This window comes from Dipodomys spectabilis, unplaced genomic scaffold (genome assembly GCF_019054845.1).
Source record: "Dipodomys spectabilis isolate Male_0828 unplaced genomic scaffold, ASM1905484v1 ptg000207l, whole genome shotgun sequence".
NCBI classification, from domain to species: Eukaryota; Metazoa; Chordata; class Mammalia; order Rodentia; family Heteromyidae; genus Dipodomys; species Dipodomys spectabilis.
The window spans coordinates 10,019,314-10,045,164 of record NW_024870884.1 but is presented as its reverse complement, the minus strand read 5'-3'; the positions used below and the strand labels follow the sequence as shown (position 1 = coordinate 10,045,164).

The 25,851-nt window shown below is 41.7% G+C and overlaps 1 protein-coding gene across 2 annotated transcripts in view; it reads left to right on the top strand.

The window, feature by feature from the left end:
* Window positions 1-25,541, top strand: part of Dna2 (DNA replication helicase/nuclease 2) — a 37,342-nt gene extending 11,801 nt beyond the window's left edge. Inside the window, exons 7-22 of one of the 2 annotated variants that reach the window (XR_006150148.1) lie at window positions 1,071-1,188; window positions 1,695-1,857; window positions 2,910-3,104; window positions 4,533-4,763; window positions 6,145-6,261; window positions 6,340-6,449; window positions 7,361-7,470; window positions 8,857-9,081; window positions 13,355-13,548; window positions 13,782-13,871; window positions 13,955-14,159; window positions 17,002-17,091; window positions 19,164-19,346; window positions 21,620-21,766; window positions 22,294-22,488; window positions 25,531-25,541. Coding sequence is in view for 1 of the 2 variants with exons in the window: in XM_042696553.1 (XP_042552487.1) it covers window positions 1,071-1,188; window positions 1,695-1,857; window positions 2,910-3,104; window positions 4,533-4,763; window positions 6,145-6,261; window positions 6,340-6,449; window positions 7,361-7,470; window positions 8,857-9,081; window positions 13,355-13,548; window positions 13,782-13,871; window positions 13,955-14,159; window positions 17,002-17,091; window positions 19,164-19,346; window positions 21,620-21,766; window positions 22,294-22,362 (2,247 nt within the window). In the remaining variant the exon portion in view is untranslated. Of the gene's footprint in view, window positions 1-1,070; window positions 1,189-1,694; window positions 1,858-2,909; window positions 3,105-4,532; window positions 4,764-6,144; window positions 6,262-6,339; window positions 6,450-7,360; window positions 7,471-8,856; window positions 9,082-13,354; window positions 13,549-13,781; window positions 13,872-13,954; window positions 14,160-17,001; window positions 17,092-19,163; window positions 19,347-21,619; window positions 21,767-22,293; window positions 22,669-25,530 lie in introns of those variants that run through there. The other variant, XM_042696553.1, reaches the window with a different exon arrangement.
* The last annotated feature ends 310 nt before the right edge of the window (window positions 25,542-25,851 follow it).

The window sequence follows — 25,851 nt, the reverse complement described above, 5'->3', positions numbered from 1 at the left end:
AGGAGAAGAGGGAACAGCTAAGCAACAGGAAAGAAATGTACATATCACCCTATTTGGAAGAAATAATTGTAGAAATAATTGTCAAAGTTTATGGAATTCACAAACTTTATAGACCATGGTAGTGACAGTTTGCCTTGTGAAGGTTAAAATGTGTTTGTGACTTTAACAGTTTGCCTTGTGAAGGTTAAAATGTGTTTGTGACTTTAAGTATCACTATCCCACAATTCTGTGAAATTTGTGAAATTTATGTAATCAATAAAAACATTATTAAAAATGTTGGCATTAGGGCTGGGAAGTTGGCTCAGTGGTAGAGCGCTTGCCTTGCATGCCTGAGGCCCTGGGTTCGATTCCTCAGCACCACATAAGCAAAAAGAAAAAAAAGCCGGAAGTGGCGCTGTGGCTCAAGAGGTAGAGCCCTAGCCTTGAGCGGAAGAGGTGAGGGACAGCGCCCAGGCCCAGAGTTCAGGCCCCACAACCAGACCAAAAAAAAAAAAGAGAAAAAAAAAAAAATGTTGGCATTAGCCAGGTGCCGGTGGCTCAATCCTGTAATCCTAGCTACTCAGGAGGCTGAGATCTGAGGATTGAGATTAAAGCCCAGGCAGTAAAGGCAATAAAACTCTTACCTCCAATAAACCTCCAGAAAACGGGAAGTAGCACTGTGACTCAAGTGGTAGAGAGATAGCTTTGAGTAGAAGATCTGAGGGACAGCGCTCAGGTCCAAAGTTAAGTCCCATGACCAACCAAAAAAAAAGTTGGCATTTATATCACATGTATGGTATAAAAAAGCACTGGAGGGGCTGGGAAGGTGGGTCAGTGGTAGAGCGCTTGCCTTGCATGCATGAGGCCTTGGGTTTGATTCCTCAGCACCACACAAGCTAAAAGCTGGAAGTGGAGCTGTGGCTCAAGTGGTAGAGGGCTAGCCTTGAGCTGAAGAGCTGAGGGACAGCGCCCAGGCCCAGAGTTCAGGCCCCACAACCAGAACCAAAAACAAAACAAAACAAAACAAAAATTATAGGGAAATAATAGATAACAAAATGCTTAGTGTTTGTTTCCTGACCTGTTTTGCACAGGTTATTCTGTACACTCTGCTAAGCCAAGAGAGAAGAGCAGATCCAGAGGCTGGCTTGCTTCTCTACCTCAAGACTGGCCAGATGTACCCTGTGCCTGCCAAGCATCTAGATAAAAGAGGTTGAACTGGTTGCTTTGTTTTCTCTTCTCTGGGGCCCCTCCCTCTACCTTTGGGCAATAGTTTTAAACCTGACAATTAGCTTCCTATTCTTGCTCAGTGTGCTATAAATTGTAATTTGTGCTTGTAGTTTTTTTTTTTTAAAGTTGTGGGGCTTGAGCTCTTCAGCTCAAGGCTAATGCTCTACCACTTGAGCCACAGCGCCATTTCCAGCTTTTTCTACTTATGTGGTGCTGAGAAATTGAACCCAGGGCCTCATGCATGCAAGGCAAGCACTCTACCACTGAGCCACCTTCCCAGCCCCAAGTTGTTGTTTCAAGAAATTAGCAAGTGGACAAAAACTTCAAGAAAATGTCCCAGAGTATAACCTGTAATAGCTATTGTAACTTGGTGGGAAGTATAAAAAAAGTTTGTCCTCTACTCTTTGTTTCTTAATCTGAAAGTTATTATTGATAGAATAGTTGTAATGTTTTGTGAAGGTCTTTTAATGACCCACTTTCCCTGATAGAATTATTAAAGCTAAGGAACCAAATGGCGTTCTCCTTGCTGCACCGTTTCAGCATTTGTACTGGACAGAAGAGGACACAACTTGTCTCTTTGCCAGAAATCACTGAGGACAAGAAAACCTGTGAATACTGTTCACAAATAAGCAACTGTGCCCTTTATAGCAGGTAAATACTATCTTTCCAAAGCATATTTCAAGTTGAATGTGAACTGAGCTCAGAATTTAACATTGGTGGTTGGTGTGGCATTGGTGATTCCATATTGTTTGTTTTATTTTACAATGTTTTGGTATATAGTATTTATACAGTGAAGAGACTAGAAAGTTAAAAGTACTCACTTTATTTTGTGTTTTCTTTTTGTTGTATATGTGCCAGTGCTGATGTATAAACTCAGTACTGGTCACTGTCTTTTAACTTTATTTTTTTGTCGGTTGTGGGGCCTGAACTCTGGGCCTGGGTGCTGTCCCTTAGCTCTTCAGCTCAAGACTAGTGCCTTGTACTACCACTTCAACCACAGTGTCACTTTCAGCTTTTTCTGCTTATGTGGTGCTAAGGAATCGAACCCAGGGTCTCATGCATGCAAGGCAAGCACTCTACCATTGAGCCACCTTCCCAGCCCTGTCTTTTAATTTTTTCCTTCAGGTGTGTATACTGAAGTTCAGTTGCTGCTTACTGAAGGCACAATGATGGAGTGTTGAATTTCTTACACGTTCTGTTTTATAAAAAGCCATGTGGTAGCCAGGTGCTGGTGACTCATGCCTGTAATCTTAGCTACTCAGGAGGCTGATATCTGAGGATTGCTGTTTGAAGGCAACCCAGGCAGGAAAGTCCAATGAGACTCTTATCTTCAACTAATCACAGAAAAAGCCAGAAGTGACACTTGCTCAAGTGGTAGAGTGCTAACCTTCAGCAAAAGAAGTCCAGGGACAGTGCCCAGGCCCAGAGTTCAAGTCCCAAGGCCGGCAAAAAAAAAAAAAAAGAAAATAAAAAAATCCATGTGGCTTATTAGATTGTTGGAGTGACTTTTAAGGAAAAAGGCTGTGGTTGAATTGGGATAGTAATTTTAAATGTATACTTACTTTAGAAAAGGTCATTTTATAGCCAACCAGCAAAATGTTTTAAGTACCACTCCAACTTGGAGCTAGTGGGATGAACTGAAGGCCTGCGCAAACCCTCTTCCGCTGAGCGCTACCTCCTCTAACTTGCAACTTTGTCTTTAGAGCAATTGAACAACAGGTAGAGCACAGTTCAGTCCCAGAGACGATGCTGTCAAAAATAAAAGAAGAGACCCAGCATCTGAAGCTTTCACACTTGGAGTACTTCAGCATTTGGTGCCTAATGTTAACTCTGGAGTCACAATCAAAAGATAACAGAAAGAATCACCAAAATATCTGGTTACTGCCTGCTTCTGAAATGTAAGTAGTCTGCTCTATGCTGCAAAGTCCTTTTAATTTCATTAGTTAATATGATGGCAATCAAGATTCCTGACAAATAGGAGCTAGGATGTAAGCTCATTTATTCATGAAAACCCTCATGGCTGCCCATGAATTGCATCTAAGTAGAACATCATGAATCTTTATGTTCTGTGTCACAGTTGTTAGTAATAAGCTTCCCATAGGTTAAGTATGCCTCAAGAAATTGTACTTTAAAAAATGAGTAGTTAAGGAATTGGCGCTGTAGCTCAAGTGGTAGAGCACTCTCCTTGAGCTGAAGAGTGTGGGACAGTGCCCAGGCCCAGAGTTCAAGCCCCACATTGACAAAAAAAAATCCTTTTGGGAGTGGTGCTGTGGCTCAAGTAGTAGAGCGCTCACCTTGAGCTGAAGAGCTGAGGGACAGCGCCCAAGCCCAGAGTTCAAGCCCCACAACCAACCAAAAAATAAACATAAAAGTAAAAAAATGAGTAGTCAAGTCTTTATTATCAATGATATGAGTATAAATTTGAGGATATCTTTTTTTTTTTTTTGGTCAGGCATGGGGCCTGAACTCTGGGCCTGGGTGTTATCCCTCAGCTCTTCATCTCAAGGCCAACGCTCTACCTCTTGAGCCACAGCATCACTTCCAGTTTTCTGGTAATTTATTGAAGATAAAAGTCTTACAGCCTTTTCTGCCTGGACTAGCTTTGAACCTCGATCCTCAGATCTCAGCCCCTGAGTAGCTACGATTATAGGTGGGAGCCACCGACATCCAGCCTGAGGATATCTTTTTTTGTCAGTCATGGGGCTTGAACTCTGGACCTGGGCTCTATCCCTCAGTTCTTCAGCTCAAGGCTAGTGCTCTACCTCTTGAGCCACAGCACCATTTCTGGTTTTCTGAGTGATTTATTGGAGATAAGAGTCTCATGGACTTTTCCTGCCTGGGCTGGCTTTGAACTGCAGTCCTCAGATCTCAGCCTCCTGAGTAGCTAGGATTACAGGTGTGAGCCACCGGAGCCCAGCAGCCTGAGGATATCTCAAGGCAAATTTTTATGTATTGGTAGTGTTAGGAAAATGGAGGAGAAAGGAAGGAGACAGACTAGGACTCTGTTGAGGAATAGCAAGCTGCATAGCCTTCCCACAAGCTCAACCATTTGAGCCATACTCTGAGCCCTTTTTGCTTCAGATAAGATCTCAGGTTTTTGCCCAGGGCCAACAACAGCATTCAGTTCTCTTACCTAGGACCTACTTTGTAACTGGGATCACAGAGCTGTGCCAACATACCTACATTATTAGTTGAGGTGATATGGAGTCTTGGTAACTTTTCTCAAGCTGAGCTGAGAAACAGGTAAACAAATTGTGGGAAAATACAAATACAATAGGTTTACATAGGATATGAATGAAAGATTTCCTTGTCTCTCTCTTTCACAGGGAGGAGAAAGGCAACTGCATTGGAAACCTGGTCAGAATAGGACACGTACAGAGAATTTGTGATGGGCAGTACTTACATAACTTCCAGCGTAAAGGTGGTGCCATACCTCTCACCAACCTAATGACAGGTGACAGGATTATTTTAAGTGGGGAAGAGAGAACACTGTTTGCTTTGTCTAAGGGATACGTGAAGATGATTAACAAGACAACAGTAACCTGCTTATTAGACAGGTAATGAAATCCTGCTGCTTTTGATATTAGTCAATACATAATTCATGTGGCATGGTTTTTTAATATATTCTAGGAGTTACCAAGTACTGAAGAAGTAGCCTAGCATGTATGTGCACACACATGTGTTGTACAGAGATTACCACAATGAATTTTAGTTTTCATATCCTCAAAAAGAGACCTGTACCCTTCGGAATTCCCCCCATCCCCCCCATTCTTGCCAACATTTGCTGTTTGTTTTCTTGAAGGCTGCCACTTTGAGATGAGATGGAAATATTCTTTTTTTTTTTTTTTTGGGGGGGGGGGCGGTCCGGTCGTGGGGCCTGAACTCTGGGCCTGGGCGCTGTCCCTCAGCTCTTCAGCTCAAGGCTAGCGCTCTTACCACTTGAGCCACAGCGCCACTTCCGGCTTTTTTCTTTTTGCTTATGTGGTGCTGAGGAATCGAACCCAGGGCCTCAGGCAAGCGCTCTACCACTGAGCCACCTTCCCAACCCCGGAACTATTCTTTTATAGTTAAGAATGTTGAACTTTCTGTTTTTTTGTTTTTTTTTTTTAATTTGGCTTTTACCTTTATTTCTTTTTTTTTTTTTTTGTCGGTCGTGGGGCTTGAACTCTGGGTCTGGGCGCTGTCCCTCAGCTCTTCAGCTCAAGGCGAGCGCTCTACCACTTGAGCTACAGCGCCACTTCCGAACTTTTTTGTTGTTGTTGTTGGTTATGGGGCTTGAACTCTGGGCTTAGGCATTTTCCCTGGGCTCTTCAGCTCAAGGCAAGTGCTCCACCACTTCTGGTTTTCTAGTGGTTAATTGGAGATAAGAGTTTCATGGACTTTCCTACCTGGGCTGGCTTTGAACTGCAGTCATCAGATCTCAGCCTCCTGAGTAGCTAGGATTATAGGCATGAGTCATCAGTATCCAGTTGAGATTTTTGCCCTTTGTATGAGTTGTCTCTTGGTTTTGGTGATTGTTTCTTTTACTGTGCAGAAAATCTTTACGAGATTCCCAGTTGTCAGTTAGTGTTCGCATTCTCTTTAAGCATCTAGAGACTTATTCAGAAAAAAAAATTACCAGAGTTTTTTGTACATTTTCCTGCAGTAGATTTACAATTCAAATGTTGCTTTGAGCTTTTTGAACCAAGTGGAGTTGATTTTTGTACAGGGTGAGAGATAGAGAGAGGCTCAGTTTTGTCATCTGAATGTAAGTGGCCAGTTTTCTAAGCACCATTTGTTGCAGAGATTGTCTTTCCTCCACTGTATATTCTTGGTTCTTTGGTCACAAATTAGTTGGTTGTAAGTGTGTGGTTCTATTCCTAAATGTTCTGGTCTTTAGGGCTATTTTTGTGAGAGTACCAGCTGTTTTGGCTCATGTATATTTGTGTTGCTGTTTAGGAACTTGTCGGTACTCCCAGAATCAACTTTATTCAGATTAGACCAGGAAGAAAAAAATTGTGATGTAGATACTCCATTAGGAAATCTCTCTAGATTGATGGAAAACACCAATGCCAGGTTTGTAATGATGAATGAATCTAAATTCCTCCCCACTTTTATAAGGAATATTACGAAAAGTACTTCCTTTCTTTTCAGCAAAAAGCTTCGAGATTTAATCATTGACTTCCAGGAACCTCAGTTCATATCCTACCTCAGTTCTGTTCTCCCCCATGATGCAAAGGACACAGTTGCCAACATACTGAAGGGTATGCCATACCAGCACTTCCATTTTTCTTTCTTCTATTTATAAAGTAAATGACTCCATAGTTTAGATTCTGAATAGTTAATGAGATTTGAATTTATAATGATTAGACAGAAACTCTTAGAAATAGTTTGTATATGTCCTTAAAGATCATCATAAGATTGTTTTACTTTATTGCTGAACAGACTAATACAGACTGCTTTTCTTTTTCTCTTTCTTTTTTCTTTTTTTGTCAGTCATGGGGCTTGAACTTGGCCTGGGAGCTGTCCCTCAGCTCTTCAGCTCAAGGTGAGCCCTCTACCACTTGAGCCACAGCACCACTTCCGGTTTTCTGGTGGCTAATTGGAGATAAGAATCTCATGAACTTTCCTGCCTGGGCTGGCTTTGAACCGTGATCCTCAGATCTCAGCCTTCTGAGTAGCTAGGATTACAGGCATGAGCCACGGATGCCCAGCTTCTTGAGCTTCTTTTTGCTCAAGAAGAGCAAAACCACTAGAACCACAGTGCCACTTCTGTCTGATTTTTTCTGTTTAGGTGGTACTGAAAAATCAAACCCAGGGCTTCATGCATGCTAGGCAAGTGCACTACACTAAGCCATATTCCCAGCCTGAGAAGGAAAGAATTTGTTCACTGAAATTCTTTTTTTTTTTTTTTTTTTTTTTGCTGGTCCCCGGTGGTATGTCAGCATTTGTGCCCGAGGCTAGTGCTACTGCTCTACCACTTTGAGCTGCAGTGCCATTTCAGGCTTTTTGGTAGCTTATTAGAGATAAGACTTTTCCTGCTCGAGCTGGCTTTGAACCTGAATCCTCAGATCTCATCCTCTTGAGTAGCTAGGATTACAAATGTGAGCCACCAATGCCCAGCTGGAATTTAGTTTAATTTTCTTTTTCTTGTTTTGTTTTCATTTAAATGTAGGTTTGAATAAGCCTCAGAGGCAAGCAATGAAAAAGGTTCTTCTTTCCAGAGACTACACGCTCATCGTGGGTATGCCTGGGACAGGAAAGACAACCACAATATGTACTCTTGTAAGGTTCTTGTATTATTCTGAGAAACTACATATGTAGATCAGTTTCTTCTCAGTTCAAAGATTCTCATATATGATTTCAAAAGGACTAGATTTTTTTTTTTAGGACTAGATTTTAATTTTTAAAAAATCATTTTTTTGGCCAGATGCTAATGGCTCATGCCTATAATCCTAACTACTCAGATGGCTGAGATCTGAGGCTCACCATTTGAAGCCAGCCCAGAAAGAAAAATCCCAGTGAGACTCTTATCTTCTGTAAACTACTCAAAAACCAAAAATGGTGCTGTGGCTTAAGTCGTAGAGTGCTATCCTTGAACATAGGGGCAGCACTCAGGCCCTGAGTTCAAGGCCCATAACCCTCTTCCCACCCCTCCACCCCCCCAAAATCATTATTTCAATTTAAGTTTTTAGAATGATATGAGAAATAATAAAGCTGAATTACAAATAATTGCAATAAGTTTTAGATACCTTGCATTTAGAATTTCTTAAAAATCTTCCTTTTTTTTTTGTCAGTCATGGGGCTTGCCTCTGGGCCTGGGCGCTGTACTTCAGCTCCTCAGTTTTTTGTTTTTTGTTTTGTTGGTCGTGGTGCCTGAACTCTGGGCATGGGCGCTGTCCCTGGGCTCTTCAGCTCAAGGCCAGTGCTCTACCGCCACAACGCCACTTCTGGTTTTCGAATGGTTTATTAGAGATAAGAGTGTCATGGATTTTCCTGCCTGGGCTGGCTTTGAACCACGATCCTCAGATCTCAGCCTCCTGGGTAGCTAGAATTACAGGCGAGCTCTTCAGCTCTTAGCACTCTATCACTTGAGCCACAACGCCATTTCTGGCTTTTTCTGTTTTATGTGGTACTGAGGAATGGAACACAGGGCCTCATGCATGCAAGGCAAACACTCTACCACTGAGCCATCTTCCCAGCCCTTAAAGACCTTTCTGTTGGTGATGTATGATATGTCATTGTATGTTTTCTTTTCCCTTCAAAAATGAGTTAGCAATGAAATAGATTTTCTTCAAGTTGATTTTTTAAAATGTTATTAAATTTCTAAGCAGTCAATCATAATGATCATACCAACTTCTTATTAGTTGGTACTTTTTAATCATACACTTGAAAGTTTACTTATTAAACTCTATTAGCCCTTGCAATGTATTTTTTGTTGTTTTTAATATTTTTATTAGTATATATAATAAAAAGCAATGCATTAGTAATGTAATAATAATGCATATGATTTTTATAAAACATTTTTATTGTATAGTTTCCTTTTAAAGTTACTTGGCTCAGCCCTTAATGTTTCCTATTGAGCTTTCTAGCTGTGTTTGGAAAATATAAACATATTTAAAGTTGTCTGGTGTTAAAACTAATGCTGTTTTTCTTTTTCCCCCACACTAGGTAAGAATACTCTATGCCTGTGGCTTTAGTGTTTTGCTGACCAGCTATACACACTCAGCTGTTGACAATATTCTTCTGAAGTTAGCCAAGTTCAAAATAGGATTTTTGCGTTTGGGTCAGACCCAGAAGGTTCATCCAGATATCCAGAAATTTACAGAGGAGGAAATTTGCAGATCAAAGTCCATTAAATCCTTAGCTCTTCTAGAAGAACTCTACAATAGTCAAGTAAGTATACATTATTGTATGATAATACTTAATTTCTGGGTCAGGAAGGAGAGCAAAAATAGTACTCTGGGAAATTCAGTCATATTAACTAGATGTCCATATATTTATGTACTGACTGGTTTAGTGGTAGAGTATATGCTTAGCATAATATATATCTATATCTGTATCTATATATTATAGGATCAATTGATTAGTTTAGAGTTTTTTTGTATATATTTTTTATTGTAAAGATACTGTACAGAGGGGTTACAGTTACATGAGGGTTTAGAGTTTTCTTTTTTTTTTTTTTTTTTTGCCACTCCTGGGGCTTGAACTCAAGGTCTGCTGCTGCTGCTGCTGCTGCTGCTGCTGCTGCTTCTTTCTCCTTCTCCTTCTTTCTTCTTCTTCCTTCTCCTCTTCCCCCCCCCCCCCCCCCCCCCCCGCCCTTCTTTTTGTCAGTTGTGGGCCTGAACTCTGGGTCTGGGCGCTGTCCCTCAGCTCTTCAGCTCAAGGCTAGTGCTCTACCACTTGAGTCGCAGCGCCACTCCCGGCTTTTTCTGCTTATGTGGTGCTGAAGAATTGAACCCAGGGCCTCATGCATGCAAGGCAAGCACTCTACCACTGAGCCACCTTCCCAGTCCTCTTTTTTTTTTTTTTTTTGGTCCAAGATTGGCTCTTGAGCTTGGTACCTTGGTACCTGACACTTTTGCTCATTGGCTGGCACTCTGCCAACTAAATCACACCTCCAACCTTTATTCTTTTCTTTAGAAGTGAAATGAAGTGTTTAGTTTGTTATTCAATAAATAGTTGAGTATAAAGAAATTGCTCCTGGGGCTGGGAAGGTGGTTATAGCAGTCAGTGGCAGTGTATACCTATAATATCAGCACTAGGGAGGCTGAGCAGAAAATAAAAGAATTTACCAATGTTTTAGAGCTGGATATCACATGTTTCTAGCTTCTCCGGGATCTGGGCATATCACTTGAACCCAACATAATTCAGACCAGTGAACAACACAGTGAGGCAATGTGAAAATAATAAGCAGAAACAATGTTACCTAAGTGGAGTCATACCATGTGTAACCTTTAGAAATTGCATTTGTCTTATATTCAGCTCCTCTGCACGCCCAGAGTGTTATACAGATTAATAGTTTTATTTCCTTTTATCACTAGATATTGTTCTATAATGTGTTTTTATATCCATCAGCGAAAATCTGGGGGTTTAGTTTTAGGCTATTACACATAAAAGTGTTACAAGTACTCATGTACAGGGCTGGGAAGGTGGCTCAGTGGTAGAGCGCCTGCCTTGTATGCATGAGGCCCTGGGTTGGATTCCTCAGCACCACATAAGCAGAAAAAAAAAAAGCTGGAAGTGGCGCTGTGGCTCAAGTGGTAGAGTGCTAGCCTTGAGCTGAAGAGCTGAGGGACAGCGCCCAGGCCAAGAGTTCAGGCCCTACGACTGGACCCCCAAAAAAACAAAAAAAACCCAAGTACTTATGTACAGGGTTTTGTGTTTTTTTGTTTTTGTTAGTCATGGGGTTTAAACTCAGGGCCTGGGCCCTGTCCCTGAAGTGCTTTTGCTCAAGGTTAGTGCTCTACCACTTTGAGCCAGAGCTCTATTTCTTGTTTTCTGGTGCTTAATTTGAGATAAGAGTCTCACAGGGACTTTTCTGCCTAGGCTGGCTTCAAACCATCATTCTTAGATCTTAGCCTCCTAAGTAGGAAGGATTACCAGCATGGCCACTAGTGCCCAGCTTACACATAGAGTTTTGAGTAAATACAAGTGCTCCTTCCTTCCTTCTTTCCCTCCCTCCCTCGTTTATTCCCTCCTTCCCTCCTCTTTTCTTCTCTTCTTTTATCTTGTCTTGTCTTTTTTTTCCAGTCCTGTAGCTTGAATTCAGGGCCTGAGCTCTGTCCTTGAGCATCTCTGTGCTCAAGGCTAGCATTCTACCACTTGAGCTACAGTGCTACTTCCAGCTTTTTCTGAGTAGTTTATTGGAGATAAGAGTCTCACAGATGCCAGTTGCTGGTGGCTCACACCTGTATTCCTAGCTACTCCGGAGGGTGAGATCTGAGGATCACGGTTCAAAGCCAACTCAGGCAGGAAAGTCTGAGACTCTTATCTCCAATAAACCACCAGAAAACTGGAAGTGGCATTTTGGCTCACTAGCCTTGAGCTTGAAGGGATGAGGGAAAGCGCCCAGGCCCAGAGTTCAAGCCCCATGACTGAGGGGGTGGGGGAACCGCCTGTCTTTGAGATCTTTCCTTTGGCTGAAGCAGGCAGGCATTTGCTGAAGCTATTCTTGCTTTGAACTCATTGGGTTATTAGCATCGGTAGTTCTAAGCAAGGGATGTAGGAGGCAAGAAGAAAACCCAGGGATAAATTACTGTGGTGTTTATTTAGGCCTTATTCTGCCTCTCCCCTTTCCAAGTGGTCTTTGTCTCAGATATAATGTGTCAGCTCTCCATTTTTTTTGTAGTTGTTAAAAACTGGTATTGAGACCAGGGCCTTACGTATTAGGCAGGTGATCTGTTACTGAGCTATATCCCTAGCTCATGTTCCCAGGTTTTTTTTTGTTTTGTTTTGTTTTGTTTTTTGGGTCTGGTCGTGGGGCCTGAACTCTGGGCCTAGGCGCTGTCCCTCAGCTCTTCAGCTCAAGGCTAGCGCTCTACCACTTGAGCCACAGCGCCACTTTCAGCTTTTTTCTTTTTGCTTATGTGGTGCTGAGGAATTGAACCCAGGGCCTCAGACATGCAAGGCAAGTGCTCTACCACTGAGCCACCTTCCCAGCCCCTGTTCCCAGGGTTTTAATTAAGGAAACTATATCCCAGAATGGAAGTTCTAGTTGACTTTTATTTTTAAAGATTAGACAGAGTTTATTTAGTAAAGTAGGGCAATGCAGAGAAAAATAGAAAGGGAAGAAGGAGCACTCCAGTATTGATGGGTAACAGCAGAGAAACTCCAGAAACCTAATTGACATTAACAAAAAATACTTGGCAGCCCGGCACTGGCGGCTCATACCCGTAATTCTAGCACTCAGGAAGCTGAGATCTAAAGATCGCAATTGGAAGCCAGCCTAGGTAGAAAGTCCTTGGGCAGGAAAGTCTCGTGGATTTATCCAACTTAACACAGAAAAAGCTGGAAGTGACACTGTTGCTCAAGTGGTAGAGTACTACCCTTGAGAAAAGGAGCTCAAGGACAGTGCCCAGACCCAGAGTTCAAACCTTAGGACCAACCAGCAAAAAAACCCAGAAAACCAAACTAACTAACTAGCTGACTTACAGCTTCTGTGTTTGTTTCTATTTGGTAATACCCAAATGGGAGTATTGTTCCTGCTGTCAAGAAAATATACTTGACTATTATTTATTTTATGTAAGGTTTCTTTTATTTAATTTGCTTATTTTGTGCTGGTCCTGGGGCTTGAATTCAGGGCCTGTGCACTGTCCCTGAGCTGTTTTTAGCTCAAAGCTAGTGCTTTACCACTTGAGCCACAGTTCTCCTTCAGGCTTTTTGCTGGCTAATTGGAGATAAGAGTCTTATAACTTTCTTGCCCCTGTTGGCTTCCAGCTGTGATCCTCAGATCTCAGCTTTTTGAGTAGCTAAGATTACAGGCTAAGACACTGGTGCGTGAGTATAATGTAAGTTTTGGGACTTGGCTCATACCTAACCTAATTGGCTCAATCCTAACTAAGCCAGGCATGGTGGCTCATACTTGTAGTCCTAGCTACTCAGGATGCTAAGATCTGAGGATCATGGTTCAAAGCCAGCCTGGGCACTAAGTCCATGAGACTCCAATTATCTAACAACTTAAAGACAATCAGAAGCTTGGTACAAGTCGTAGAGCACCAGTTTTGAGTGAAAAAGCTAAGGGATGGCTTTCAGATCCTGAAGCTCCCTGAGTTCAAGCCCTGGTACTGCACACATACTTAAAAAAATTTCAGAATTAAAAATACTGGAGGACTCTTGCTGCTTGTAGAAACACATTTATTTTTTATTTACTTTTCCAGTCCTGGGGTTGAACTCAGGGCCTGGACACTGACCCGGAGCTTCTTTTGCTCAAGGCTAGCACTCTTCCACTTGAGCCACAGCACCACTTCCAGCTTTTTCTGTTTATGTGGTACTGAGGAATCAAACCCAGGGCTTCATGCATGCTAGGCAATACTCTACCAGTGAGCCACATTCCCAGCCCAAAACATTTATTTTTTTATCTTTAAATTTAAAAAGAAAATTAAAAAATGAGCTACGTTTCTTTTACATTTGACTAATGGATCTTTTTCTTTGTATTTTTTCTTTTTAGCTTATTGTTGCAACAACATGTATGGGAATAAACCATCCAATATTTTCCCGCAGAACTTTTGATTTTTGTATTGTGGATGAAGCCTCTCAAATTAGCCAACCAGTCTGCCTGGGCCCACTTTTCTTTTCACGGAGATTCGTGTTGGTAGGGGATCATCAACAGCTGCCTCCCCTGGTGCTAAACCGAGAAGCAAGGTAGACAGACGTTTAAGTTTTGTTTCATTATTAGAGCTGAGGTTCTCAGAGAGGGGTCATCTCGAATTCCTGTGCTCAAGCCATCTTTCTGCCCCTCATTCTACTTTAACCTCCTCAGCAGCTGGGACCTATATGCCACCCCATCCGGCCTTATGTTTCAATTGAAAACTGTCTTCTTTTTAAGGAGCACTGTGTGTATATATTGAAAAACTTGAATTTGATTTTTTTGGCAGAGCTCTTGGCATGAGTGAAAGTTTATTCAAGAGGCTAGAGAAGAATAAGGACGCTGTCGTACAATTAACTGTACAGTACAGAATGAATAGGTATTTATAAATGTTCCCTGTGAGTGGTTCTCCTGTTTGCTTTTGTCTACCAAAGCTAAGATTATTTTCTGCAATTCTCTTAGCAAAATTATGTCCTTAAGTAATAAGCTGACCTATGAAGGAAAGCTGGAGTGTGGATCAGATAAAGTGGCCAACGCTGTGATTAGCCTGCCTAACTTCAAAGACGTGAAGCTGGAGCTGGAATTTTATGCTGATTATTCTGATAGTCCTTGGCTGGTTGGAGTGTTTGAGCCAAACAATCCTGTTTGTTTTCTTAATACAGACAAGGTAAAAAGATTTTTTTTTAAAGTTTTTCCCTCTTATGCCAATATTTAAATGTCTCAGCTTGCATCAATATTCTTTGTTGGATTTTATCAATCAAGGGCAAACTAGCTCTGCTTCTGATTCCTCTACATAAAGGTTTTTTACTTCAGTTGGCTCAGGTATCTTTGGGAGATTTAGTCCAGCAATTGACTTGGTTTGGGCACTGGTGGTTCACTCTTAATGTTAAACTTTTTTTTTTTTTTTTGGGTCTGGTCGTGGGGTCTGAACTATGGGCTTGGGTGCTGTCCCTCAGCTCTTCAGCTCAAGGCTAGCGCTCTACCACTTGAGCCACAGCGCCACTTCCGGCTTTTTTTCTTTTGCTTATGTGGTGCTGAGGAATCGAACCCAGAGCCTTAGGCATGCAAGGCAAGCGCTCCACCACTGAGCCATCTTCCCAGCCCCTTAAAGTTAAACTTTTATCTCCAGAAGTGGAATGGTGGTAGAGCACTAGCCTTGAGCAAAAAAAGCTCAGGGACAGTGCCCCAGCCCAGAGTTCAAGCTCCAAGACTGGGGTTTATGTGTGCGAGCACGCACGTGCACACACAATAATAAATTGACTTTGTTTTCATCACTGGGAATTGAACCTAGGGCCTTGAGCAGGCTAAGTATCCAACCACTGAGCTATATCCCCATTCCTAAACTGGCTTTTTTTTTTTTGCCAGTTGTGGGACTTTAACTCAGGGCCTGGAAACTGTCCCTGAGCTTTTTTTGCTCAAGGCTCTACCACTTGAGCCACAGTGCCACTTCCAGCTTTTTCTGAGTATGTGGTACTGAGGAATTGAACCCAGGTCTTCCTGCAGGCTACACAAGCACCCTACTAAGCCACCTTCCCCGCCCTGACATTAAAAATGGTACTGGGGTTCGAACTCAGGGCTTAAGAGGTACTAGGCAAATATTCTGCTACTTGAGCCACGCCTTCAGTTCCTTTTGCTTTTAGTTATTTTTCAGATAGGTTTTTGAATTTTTGCCCAGAACAGGTGTGGGATCTGAATCTTTTACCCTCCTTTCTTCCAGAGTACCTGGGGAGACGGGAACACACTGACACACAGTTTACTTGTGGAGATTGAGTCTTACTAACTTCTTGGATTGGCCTTAATCCTTAATCCTATTTTTACCTCTTAAGTAAATGACCCCATGCCAACAGACAGTCCACATGGATGTTCCATACCTGTGATCCCAGCTACAAGGCAGGAATATATAAGATGACCTAGGTCTGAAGCTGACTAGACAAAAATCAAAGACCCTATCTAGAAACAAATAACTGTAAAACCACAAATGGACTGGGAACATGGCGCAAGTGGGAAAACACCTACCTAGCAAATGTAAGGCCCTGAATTCATACTCCAGTATTGTCAAAAATAAAAAGGTAAAAAAGGACTTGCTTTTAGAGCTAGAAATGGTGGCTCACACCTATAATCCTAGCACTCTAGAGGTTGAGGCAGGAGGATGGAGAAGTTGAAGGCAGCCTGGACTACTAGTGAGACCCTATCTTAAAAACAAAAGAAAAATAAAGAAGAAAGTATTTGATTTTATGTTAAAGCCTAGAAGATTGGCTTGGAGAAATTTAACAAACCATTATCATTTTGGTGGGGGTTGTGCAGGGGCATAGAGTCATATCTGAACTGTAGAGTTCTTGCCTAGAACGTACAGGCACTAAATTCAAACCCCACTACTAAAGGGGATAAAGTCTTCTGCTTTTATAAAACAGTTCTAGTTTGCTAATTGTAATTTAGCTATTTACTTCACCAGGATTGTTCTGTTCTTTATTTTTGCTACTCAGGTTGCCTCTTTCTTACCCTTAGGATTCCAAATAAGTTTTATTAAAGATGATGGAGGTTGGGGCTGGGAAGGTGGCCCAGTGGTAGAGTGCTTGCCTTGCAAGGATGAGGCCCTGGGTTCAATTCCTCAGCACCACATAAGCAGAAAAAGCTGGAAGTGGCACTGTGGCTCAAATGGTAGAGCGCTAGCCTTGAGCTGAAGAGCTGAGGACAGTGCCCAGGCCCAGAGTTCAGACCCTACAACCAACAAAAAATTAAAAAAAAAAAAAAAAAAAAAAAAAAAAAAATATATATATATATATATATATATATATGATGGAGGATGCCTAATAATAGAGCAGCCCTTGGAGAGTCAAGTAGAGCTTGGGGACCTTTTTTTTTTTTTTTTTTCTGTGTTACCTATATAAAAGTCACAAGAAAACATAAAGAGCTTTGACACTAGAGGCAGAGCTATGTTTGAATTGTGGATGTGTGGATTTATTGAGAGGTCATGAGCAAGTCACTGTCTTTTCTGTCGGATTCCTGTACAATGGGAGGGGACAGAGTAACGCATGGATGCGTGGTGTAGAGTGGGCCTTGCCAGAAGTGGCGCCTGGGTCCCTCTTTCCCGGTGTGTTGCTTCCTCAGCAGTTTACTCATGTACATGCATGTGCATACATGCGCACCAGTACTGGCGTTGAACTCATGCTCTTGTGCTATCCTTAACTTTTTCTATGAAGGTTAACACTGTCACTTCTGGCTTTTTACTGGTGAACTGGAGATAGGAGGTCTTATAGGTTTGTCTAAACTGTCTTCAAACTGGGATTCTCAGATCTCAGCCTCCTGAATAGCTAGGATTATAGTTATGAGCCACCAGCTCCTGACTCAGATTTACTAATTTTCTGTTGCTGCTTTCACCTTCTGCTATGAAGACAGCATCTTTCTTGTATCTGCAGATCTTGGAGTAAAATCTCGCTGGGAAACTGGGCATTCCCAGACCTCTTCAACTTTGGAGATGTTATAAACAAGCTACATATTTTTCTACTTAGGTTCCAGCACCTGAGCAAGTGGAAAAAAGTGGTGTGAGCAACTTAACAGAGGCCCAAATCATAGTTTTCCTGACGTCAATTTTTATTAAGGTAATTGAGAATGTTCAAGGCTAATCAGTATGCAGGTGCAGAGCACTTGTGTAATATTTGAGATCTGGGATTAACTCTGGTTTATGACGACAATGGGCCTAAAACCCATAGTGTTTATTTGGAAGAAAATTTGTCTCAGACAGGTAATTTTTTTTTTAATGGCATTTAGGGGTTCACTTGAGGATAATTTCAAAACACCCTTGAGCCAATTTGATAGGGTGTTGGCAGCTTCTATATCAGTTGTATGGAGTGAAAGGCATTCGGAAGGTGGTAGCTTTGAGTGGCAGTACATCTTTTAGGTGATATACAGATCACTATGCTCTAAAAGCTGCAGGAGCAATGGCCAAGTATTTGTTTCTTTTCTTTTATATATGATTTTTCCTTGTAAAAATACCATGCAGAGGGGTTACAGTTACATGAGTGAGGTAATGAGTACATTTCCTGTCGAGCATTGTCACCTCCTCCTTTGTTTTTCTATATAATTTTTTTTTTTTTTGGTCCAGTCGTGGGCCTGAACTCTATATAATTTTTTATTGTGATTAAGTAATTACATATATTTCACAAAGTTCAAAGTATTGTGAGATAGTGATACACATTCTAACCTTCATGAGGCAAATGGTCCTTATTGTGGTCTACAGAGTTTGTGAATTCTATGAGCTTAGACACTACAACTATTTCTTCCACATGGAGTGGTATGTACATTTCTTTCCTTTTTTTTTTTTTTTTTGGGTCCGGTTGTGGGGCCTGAACTCTGGACCTGGGCACTGTCCCTCAGCTCTTTAGCTCAAGGCTAGCGCTCTACCACTTGAGCCACAGCGCCACTTCCGGCTTTTTTCTTATGTGGTGCTGAGGAATCGAACCCAGGGCCTCAGGCATGCAAGGCAAGCGCTCTACCACTGAGCCACCTTCCCAGCCCCCATTTCTTTCCTTTTGCTTAGTGTTAGCTGTTCCCTTTGTCCCTCTCAATCCTTCCTCCCATCGCTGCCCTCGAGTTGCTTAGTTTGTTTTCATTAATGCCCAATGCAGCATTGATGGCCTCCTCTGCTGTATGTTTTCCTGTTTCCCTCTGATTCTGTGTCCTCCTCCTAGCTTCCCTCAGATGTGTGCATATATATAGCTTATATGTGGTCAACAACATGAGGTCATTTAGTAATGATTCGACAAGATGAATGGAGGTCCTATGTTTTTGTTTTTTTTTGGGTCCAGTTGTGAGGCCTGAACTCTGGGCCTGTGCCCTGTCCCTTAGCTCTTCAGCTCAAGGCTAGCGCTCTACCACTTGAGCCACAGCGCCACTTTCTGGCTTTTTTTGTTTTTTTTTGCTTATATGGTGCTGGGGAATTGAACCCAGGGCCTCAGGCATGCAAGGCAAGCGCTCTACCACTGAGCCACCTTCCCAGCCCGGTCCTATGTTTCTTGAGTCCTGTTTACGTTGTTGTATCTCCTTGCATTTTGTATTTAACATCTGCATCTCAGGGAGACCATGTGCCATTTGTCTCTTTGCTGTTGGCTTACCTCGCTTAATGAGTTTTTCTAGTTCTATCCATTTCCCTGCAAATGCCATTATTTTGTCCTTTCTAATGGCTGCCTAATATTCCATTGTATATAGGTACCACAATTTGTGGATCCATTAAGTATTTGTTTCTTTATGAGAAATGAGGATATTTATTTATTTACTTATTGCCAGTCCTTGGGTTTGAACTCTGGGCCTGGGTGCTGTCCCTGGGCTCCCTTTACTCAAGGCAAGCACTCTATCACTTGAGCCACCGCACTGCTTCTGGCTTTTTCTGGGATTATTTGGAAATAAAGAGTCTCTTGGACTTTCCTCCCCCAGGTGGGTTCAAACCATGATCCTCATCTTAGCCTTCTGAGTAACTAGAATTAAAGGCATAAGCCACTGGTTCTCCACTGGACATTGGTTTAGAGCAAATGTAATGCTTGTATACTCAGATAAGAGTACCTATTGTGAACATCAGTTGGGCAGATAATGTAAACCTGTAGCTTAATAAATTCAGTGAAGTTTAAAGGACTTAAAAATCAGGATTTTTTCATTTTAAATGTGTCCTCTTCCATAGGCTGGTTGTCATCCCTCTGATATTGGTATAATTGCACCATATCGTCAGCAGTTAAAGATCATCAATGATTTATTGGCACGTTCTTCTGTTGGGATGGTGGAAGTTAATACAGTGGACAAATACCAAGGAAGAGATAAAAGAATCATCCTGGTGTCTTTTGTCAGAAGTAATAAGGACGGAACTGTAAGTTCATTGCAGTTTTGCATTTGCTTCTGATTCCTTTGTGGCAGTTTTCTATTTCTCTGTCTGTTCCCTCTTACTTTTTGCTGGATTTTTTTTGTTTTCTTTTGGTGGTGCTAATGTTTGACCTCTGGGCCTTGCCCTTCTTAGTCAGGCCTCAAACTTTGTGCCAGTTAGGCACAAAGCAAAGCAAATAAGCAAAAATGTATACATACATGAAATTTAACATCTTAACCCATTTACACTATTATAGTTCAATAGTATTAGGATGTTCTCACTGCTCTTTAAGAGATCTACAGGTCAGGAACTTGTGATTCATTCCTGTAATCCTAGCTACTCTAGAGGCTGAGATCTGAAAATTGAGGTTCAAAGCCAGCCCAGGCAGTCCATGAGACTCCTATCTCTAGTTAACCAACAAGAAGTCAGAAGCAGAGCAGTGTCTCAAGTGGTAGAGCGCTAGCCTTGAGCACGAAAGCTCAGGAACCGCCCAGGTCCTGATTCAAGCTCTAGGACTGCCCCTCACCTCCCCGCCCCACAAAAAAAAGAAAAGAAAAGAAAATCTGTAGGAGCTCTGCAGTTTGCGAAGCTATAACTCTATCCTCTTTGCCATTGTACATCACTGTCATTCTACTTCCTATCTCTGAATGTGACTTTCTAGTGCCTTACATAAGTGTAATCATACAGTATTTGTCTTTTTGCGACTGGAGTATAGCACTTAGGTTCATTCATATTATAGCAAATAATAGCACTTCCTTTTTAAAGCTGAATAATGTTTCATTATTTAGATATATTTATCCATTTACTTTTGGATCAACATTTGGGTTGCCTTCCCTCTTGGCTACTTTACTTCCTGGATACTGCATTTGAGCCTTTTTTTTAAAAAAAAAAAACATTGTTTTGTCGGTTGCAGGGCTTGAACTCAGGGCCTGGGTGCTGTCCCTGAGTTCTTTTGCTTAAACCTAGTGTTCTACCACTTTGAGGCACAGCACCACTTTTGTTTTTTGAGTGGTTAATTGGAGTTAAGAGTCTCACAGGGACTTTTCTGCCCAGGCTGGCTTTGAACAGTGATCCTCAGAGCTCAGGCTCCTGAGTAGCTAGGATTATGGGTTTGAGCCAGTAATTCAGTGCTCAGCAGTTTTTTTTTTTGACTTTTTTTTTAACATTCTAATCAAGTAGCTTATTTCATTATAACACTTCTTAACTTCAAGATAGTAATTTACTGGCAGCTACCTAAGTGAGACTCCTTGAGCACTATCTCAGTTTGGGTAGATAAATACTATGATTAATGAATCCCAACTATAGGGGCAAAGTTACTGTATAGTAGGTCTCCAAATATACACATACATACATACATATATATATATATATATATACACACACACACACACACACACACACACACATATATATATATATACACATATACCTTCTTTTTTTTTTTTTTTGGTTGGTTGTGGGGCTTGAACTCTGGGCTTAGAAGCTGTCCCTGTGTTCTTTAGCTCAAAGCGAGCGCTCTACCACTTGAGGCACAGTGCCAGTTCTGGTTCTCTAGTGGTTTATTGGAGATAAGTCTCACCGACTTTCCTGCCCAGACTAGCTTTGAACCGCGATCCTCAGATCTCAGCTTCCTGAGTAGCTAGGATTACAGGCGTGAGCCACCGGCGCCCAGCTCCATATATATATATATATATATATATATATAAAAGGTATTTTTAAGTACCTAGGTATCTTGAAATGCAAAAGACCTCCTTTTGGTATAATATATGAGTTAGCTTAATTTCTCTGGCATTTGCCACTGTTAACTGATTTTTAATGTTTTTTTTTTTCCTTGCTTTTTTTTTTGTTGTTGTTTTATGTGGTACCAAGGAATCAAACCCACGGCCTCATACACATTCCCAGACTCTATTTGAAGCATTTTAAACACAAAGGCTTTATACTTCTAAATATGGAAATCCAGATTCTTTTGGTTTTGCTGCTTTTTTCCCTAATTCATTTTTCTTGAGTGTGTTAATACATTTATATGGCTGTTAAAATGTCCATCTTGAAACTACTTCTCTAGTCCTCATCTACTTAGTCTGCCTGGAATTTTAAACATGTTCATGAATCTTTCTTGTAGTCTATTTTAAAATTAGAGAAGCAGCCAGATGTGATGGTCATGCCTAAAATCTTAAAAAACAAAAAAGGGAGGGAGCATTTTAAGACAAAACTATGTTCTTTGTCAGAACAAGCTAAAAAAACCCAAAACTCTCAAACAATTGAAAATTATATTTTTTCAGCTTGGTGAACTCCTGAAAGATTGGCGACGTCTTAATGTCGCTATAACCAGAGCCAAACACAAACTGGTTCTGGTGGGGTGTGAGCCCTCACTGAAGCGGTACCCTCCGATGGACAAGATGCTGTCCTACCTGTCCTTGGAAAAGTCCATATCCTTGTCCTGTGTGTGTGTGTGTGTGGGGGGGGGGGTCATGTTGGCTGAGGCTACTGCGTTTATGTGCATGTATGAGTTGAGACTCAGTGTCTTGGGTTTTCTATGGGGATCGTTCACAGAGTGAGCTGGGAATGAGAAAGAGAACACTGTACAGGGAGTCATATTAAGGCAGCAGTGAGAAATGAAGGGAGAGGAGGGAGGAGGCCTATGAAATGAAAAGAGAGATAGAGAGACATTAAGACGTGGTATAAACTGTCACCCCAGGACCAGCATGCCTATGGGAGCTGCTTGTTTCTTCTGGTTCTTTCCCCACAAGCACAGGCCTAAATTGAAACCCCCACAACCACCAAAAAACAAAATGAATCTTATTGCTAAAGCATATAATTATCTGTAGAACATCATAATGATCTTCATATTTTTTGTATTCCTGTAAGCCAAAATGCAAAATATGAAATGATGTCATAAGTGGGTTTTTTTTGGTAAGTATTCTGTGTTAAATACATATTCCTTGATTCATTTTACATCATTGATCTTCCATCAAGAGAACATGAAAGTCTCTGTTACGTACTGGGGGATTTTCAAAAAAAATAAAACATCGTTGTTTTCCTGACCTTTTTGTACTTAGCAGGGGGCCTTCTAGCTAAGGTCTAATATTGTAACTTCTGTTTACTGCAATAGCAGCACTTGTTAAGCTCTAAAGTTGACTTTTACCCAAATGTTACGAATGATGTATATGTACTCTTGCATAGTTCCAGTTTTTTATTTTCTACTTTTTGACATGATCATATTAAACACAAAATTCTGTCACCATATAGGGCATTTAACCATATTTAAGAACAACTATTCTGGGTGCTGGTGGCTCACACCTGTAGTCCTAGCTACTCAGGAGGCTGAGATCTGAGAATTGAGGTTCAAAGCTAGCTAGGGCAGGAAAGATTGTGAGACTTTTATCTCTTATCTCCGATGGATCACCAGAAAACCGAAAGTGGTGCTGTGGCTCAAGCCAGCCTTGAGCTGAAGAGCTGAAGAGCTAAGGGACAGCGCCCAGGCCCAGAGTTCAAGCCCAGTACCCACAACAACAACAACAACAACAACAAAAAACAAACAGAAAAGAACAGCTATATTGCTGGATGCTGGAGGCTCCTGCCTGTAATTCTGCTCAAGAGGCTGAGATCTGAGGGCCATGGTTCAAAGCCAGCCTGGGTAGAAAAGTCCATGAGACAATTATCTCCAATAAACCACTCAGAAAAAGCCTGAAGTGGCTCTGTGGCTCAACTGGTAGACCTCTAGCCTTGAATACAGTGAGGCTCAAGGACAGTGTCCAAGCCTTGAGTTAAAAAAAAAAAAAGAACAGCTATCACCTAAACTGTGGGAAGTATATAGTTATTTCAAACTATATTTTCATATGACCTAGAAAAAATTGGATAAAACTTTTGCCAGCTTTGTATTTAACTGATAGTTGAGCTTTCCAAAAAATTTATTTATTTGATTTTTCAGTGAGAATCATGAATGATAATTTGCAAAGCTAGATAAGAAAAGTCAGTTTGTAAGTTGGGCACCAAGTGCTAAGGACACTGAGCTGTGAGAAATGAGGTTCCCATGCAGACAAATACTCAAGACTCTTATCTCCAGTTAGCTGGCAAAAAATAAAAAGTAAGAGGCATAGCTCAAGTGAAAGAGCAGCACCAGGAACCTAAGAGCTGAGCAGGAGTGCAGAAGTCAATTTGTTGCCAGGCACTGGTGGCTCATGCCTGTAATCCTAGCTACTCAGGGGGCTGAGATCTGAGGATCGGGGTTTGAAGCCAGCCTGGGCAGAAAAGTCCCCATGAGACTCTTATCTCCAATGAGCCACTCAAAAATTGGAAGTGGCACTGTGGTTCCAAGTGGTAGATTGCTAGTCTTGAGTACCAAGAGTCGCAGGGACAGCGCCTAGGCCCTAATAAGTTTAAACCCCATAAACAACAACTACTATTACAAAAGTCGACTTGTTTCTATTGTCTGACCTCAGTCTTATGCTGCTGGAACACAGATGGGATTCTTCTCTGAGTTCTGAGGTCCCCAATCCAAAGGCCATTTTTCTGAGTTCTTCTGATTTTGCTTATTAATATCAGATATGCTTTCACTTAAACCGCACTTGAAATAGTAACTTACAAACTGCCTACATTGAATGAATTCCTTATTCTCCTCTATGACTCTTTTCTAGTTTTCAGTGTTCAATATTTCAGAATTCTAGAGAATTTGATAGAAAAGAAAATAATTATTCCTCTTTAGAGATTTTTTTCCCCCTTAATTGATGACAAAGCATATCCACATTTTCACTCATGTTTGTCTCTTTAGGGGCATTGCTCAGTTGTCCCTTTTTGTGTAAAGATGTTCTGTGTCATACATTACCTCACCATGATTGTCTTTGGTTTGGGGACAGGTCAGAACTCAGGGCCTCCATGTTCCTGAGGGAAAGTCTTTTTACATTTTTTTTTAGTGGATGTTAGTTGTTCCGTTTACCTTTTGTTTTTTTAGTGACTACCTGAAGGTTTTATTTAATAAATTGTTTGTACTTCTAGCTCTTGCTGTGTTACTCATTGTTAGTAGCGACTAATGGCCGGCTTCAGCGTTGCCCAGTGTTCTTGTCAGTGGTTGTTTCAGACCGTGAGCAGGAGAGGAAGCTGCTGCCAGATGGCGTGGCATACATGCTCACTGTTATGTGTTAGATGTGAGTGCCCAGCCATTTAACTACCTGAAAGAACTAGGGCATGTCTCCTTACATAGAGTGCTAAGAATCAGAGGCTTGGGGTGTTAGCAGTTAAGCCCAGGTTGGGACTAGTGGAAGCTGACCTCTGAGCAGAATACTGTTTTGATGTTAGTAGGCAGATGTCTGACGTCACTGTGAACTTCCATATCAAAGGACTACTAGCCTATTTGAACCTTCACTTGTGAAACTGGAACTTTCACACTGGAAGACAGCATGCGGTTTGAAATGGAGGAAAAACCTGAGGAATCTCTCAAGATTTAACTGTTAGTTCCTGCAAAGCCCTCTAGTTATAGCTGCTTCTCCTACAGCTCACATTGCCTGCTCTTAGTTCAGTAACTCTGAAAGACAACTATTTTAATTTTAGCACTTGGGAGGCTGAGGGCTGGAGGACTGTGAGTTTGAGGCTAGTCTGAGCTATACAGCAAGACCCTTTCAACGGACAAATAGCTGGGTGCCAGTGGTTCATGCCTGTAATCCTAGCTACTTAAGGAGGCTGATATTTGAGGATCGCAGTTCAAAGCTAGTCCAAACAGAAAAGTCCCAGTGAGACTCCAGTTAACCACTCAAAACCTGGAAGTAGAGCTGTGGCTTCAATTGGTAGACCACTAGTCTTGAGCCAGAAGAGCTCAGGGAGAGCACCCAGGCCCTGAGTCTAAGTTTCAACATCACCACCACTACCACCAACAAAAAATCCAACAAACAAAACAACCTACTAGGGCTGGGAAGGTGGCTCAGTGGTAGAGTGCTTGCCTTGCATGCAGGAGGCCCTGGGTTCCATTCCTCAGCACCACATAAGCAGGAAAAAAAAAAAAAAAAAAAAAGCCAGAAGTGGTGCTGTGGCTCAAGTGGTAGAGAGCTAGCCTTGAGCTGAAGAGCTGAGGGACAGCGCCCAGGCCCAGAGTTCAAGCCCAGGATGGCCAAAAAAACAAACTCCCAGCCTGCTAATTTTAGAGTTATAGATAATGTCTCTGATATGTAGGTCATGATGCAGTTGAAATTTGATTGTGCAGTTGCAAGATGACCAATTCCTCCTTTTTTTGGTCCATCATGGGGCTTGAACTCTGAGCCTGGGCACTGCCTCTGAGCTCTTCAGCTCAAGGTGAGCACTGTACCACTTGAGCCACAGTGCCACTTTTGCTTTTCTGGTGGTTAATTGGAGATATGAGTCTCAGACTTTCCTGCCCCAGTTGGCTTTGAACCATGATCCTCAGATCTCAGATCCTCAGAGTAGCTTGGATTACAGGCATGAGCCACTGGCACCTGGCCAATTCCTTCTTAACCACCACCTTTTTCACCCATCAGAGTAGGAAAATCAACCTTCAAACCCTATC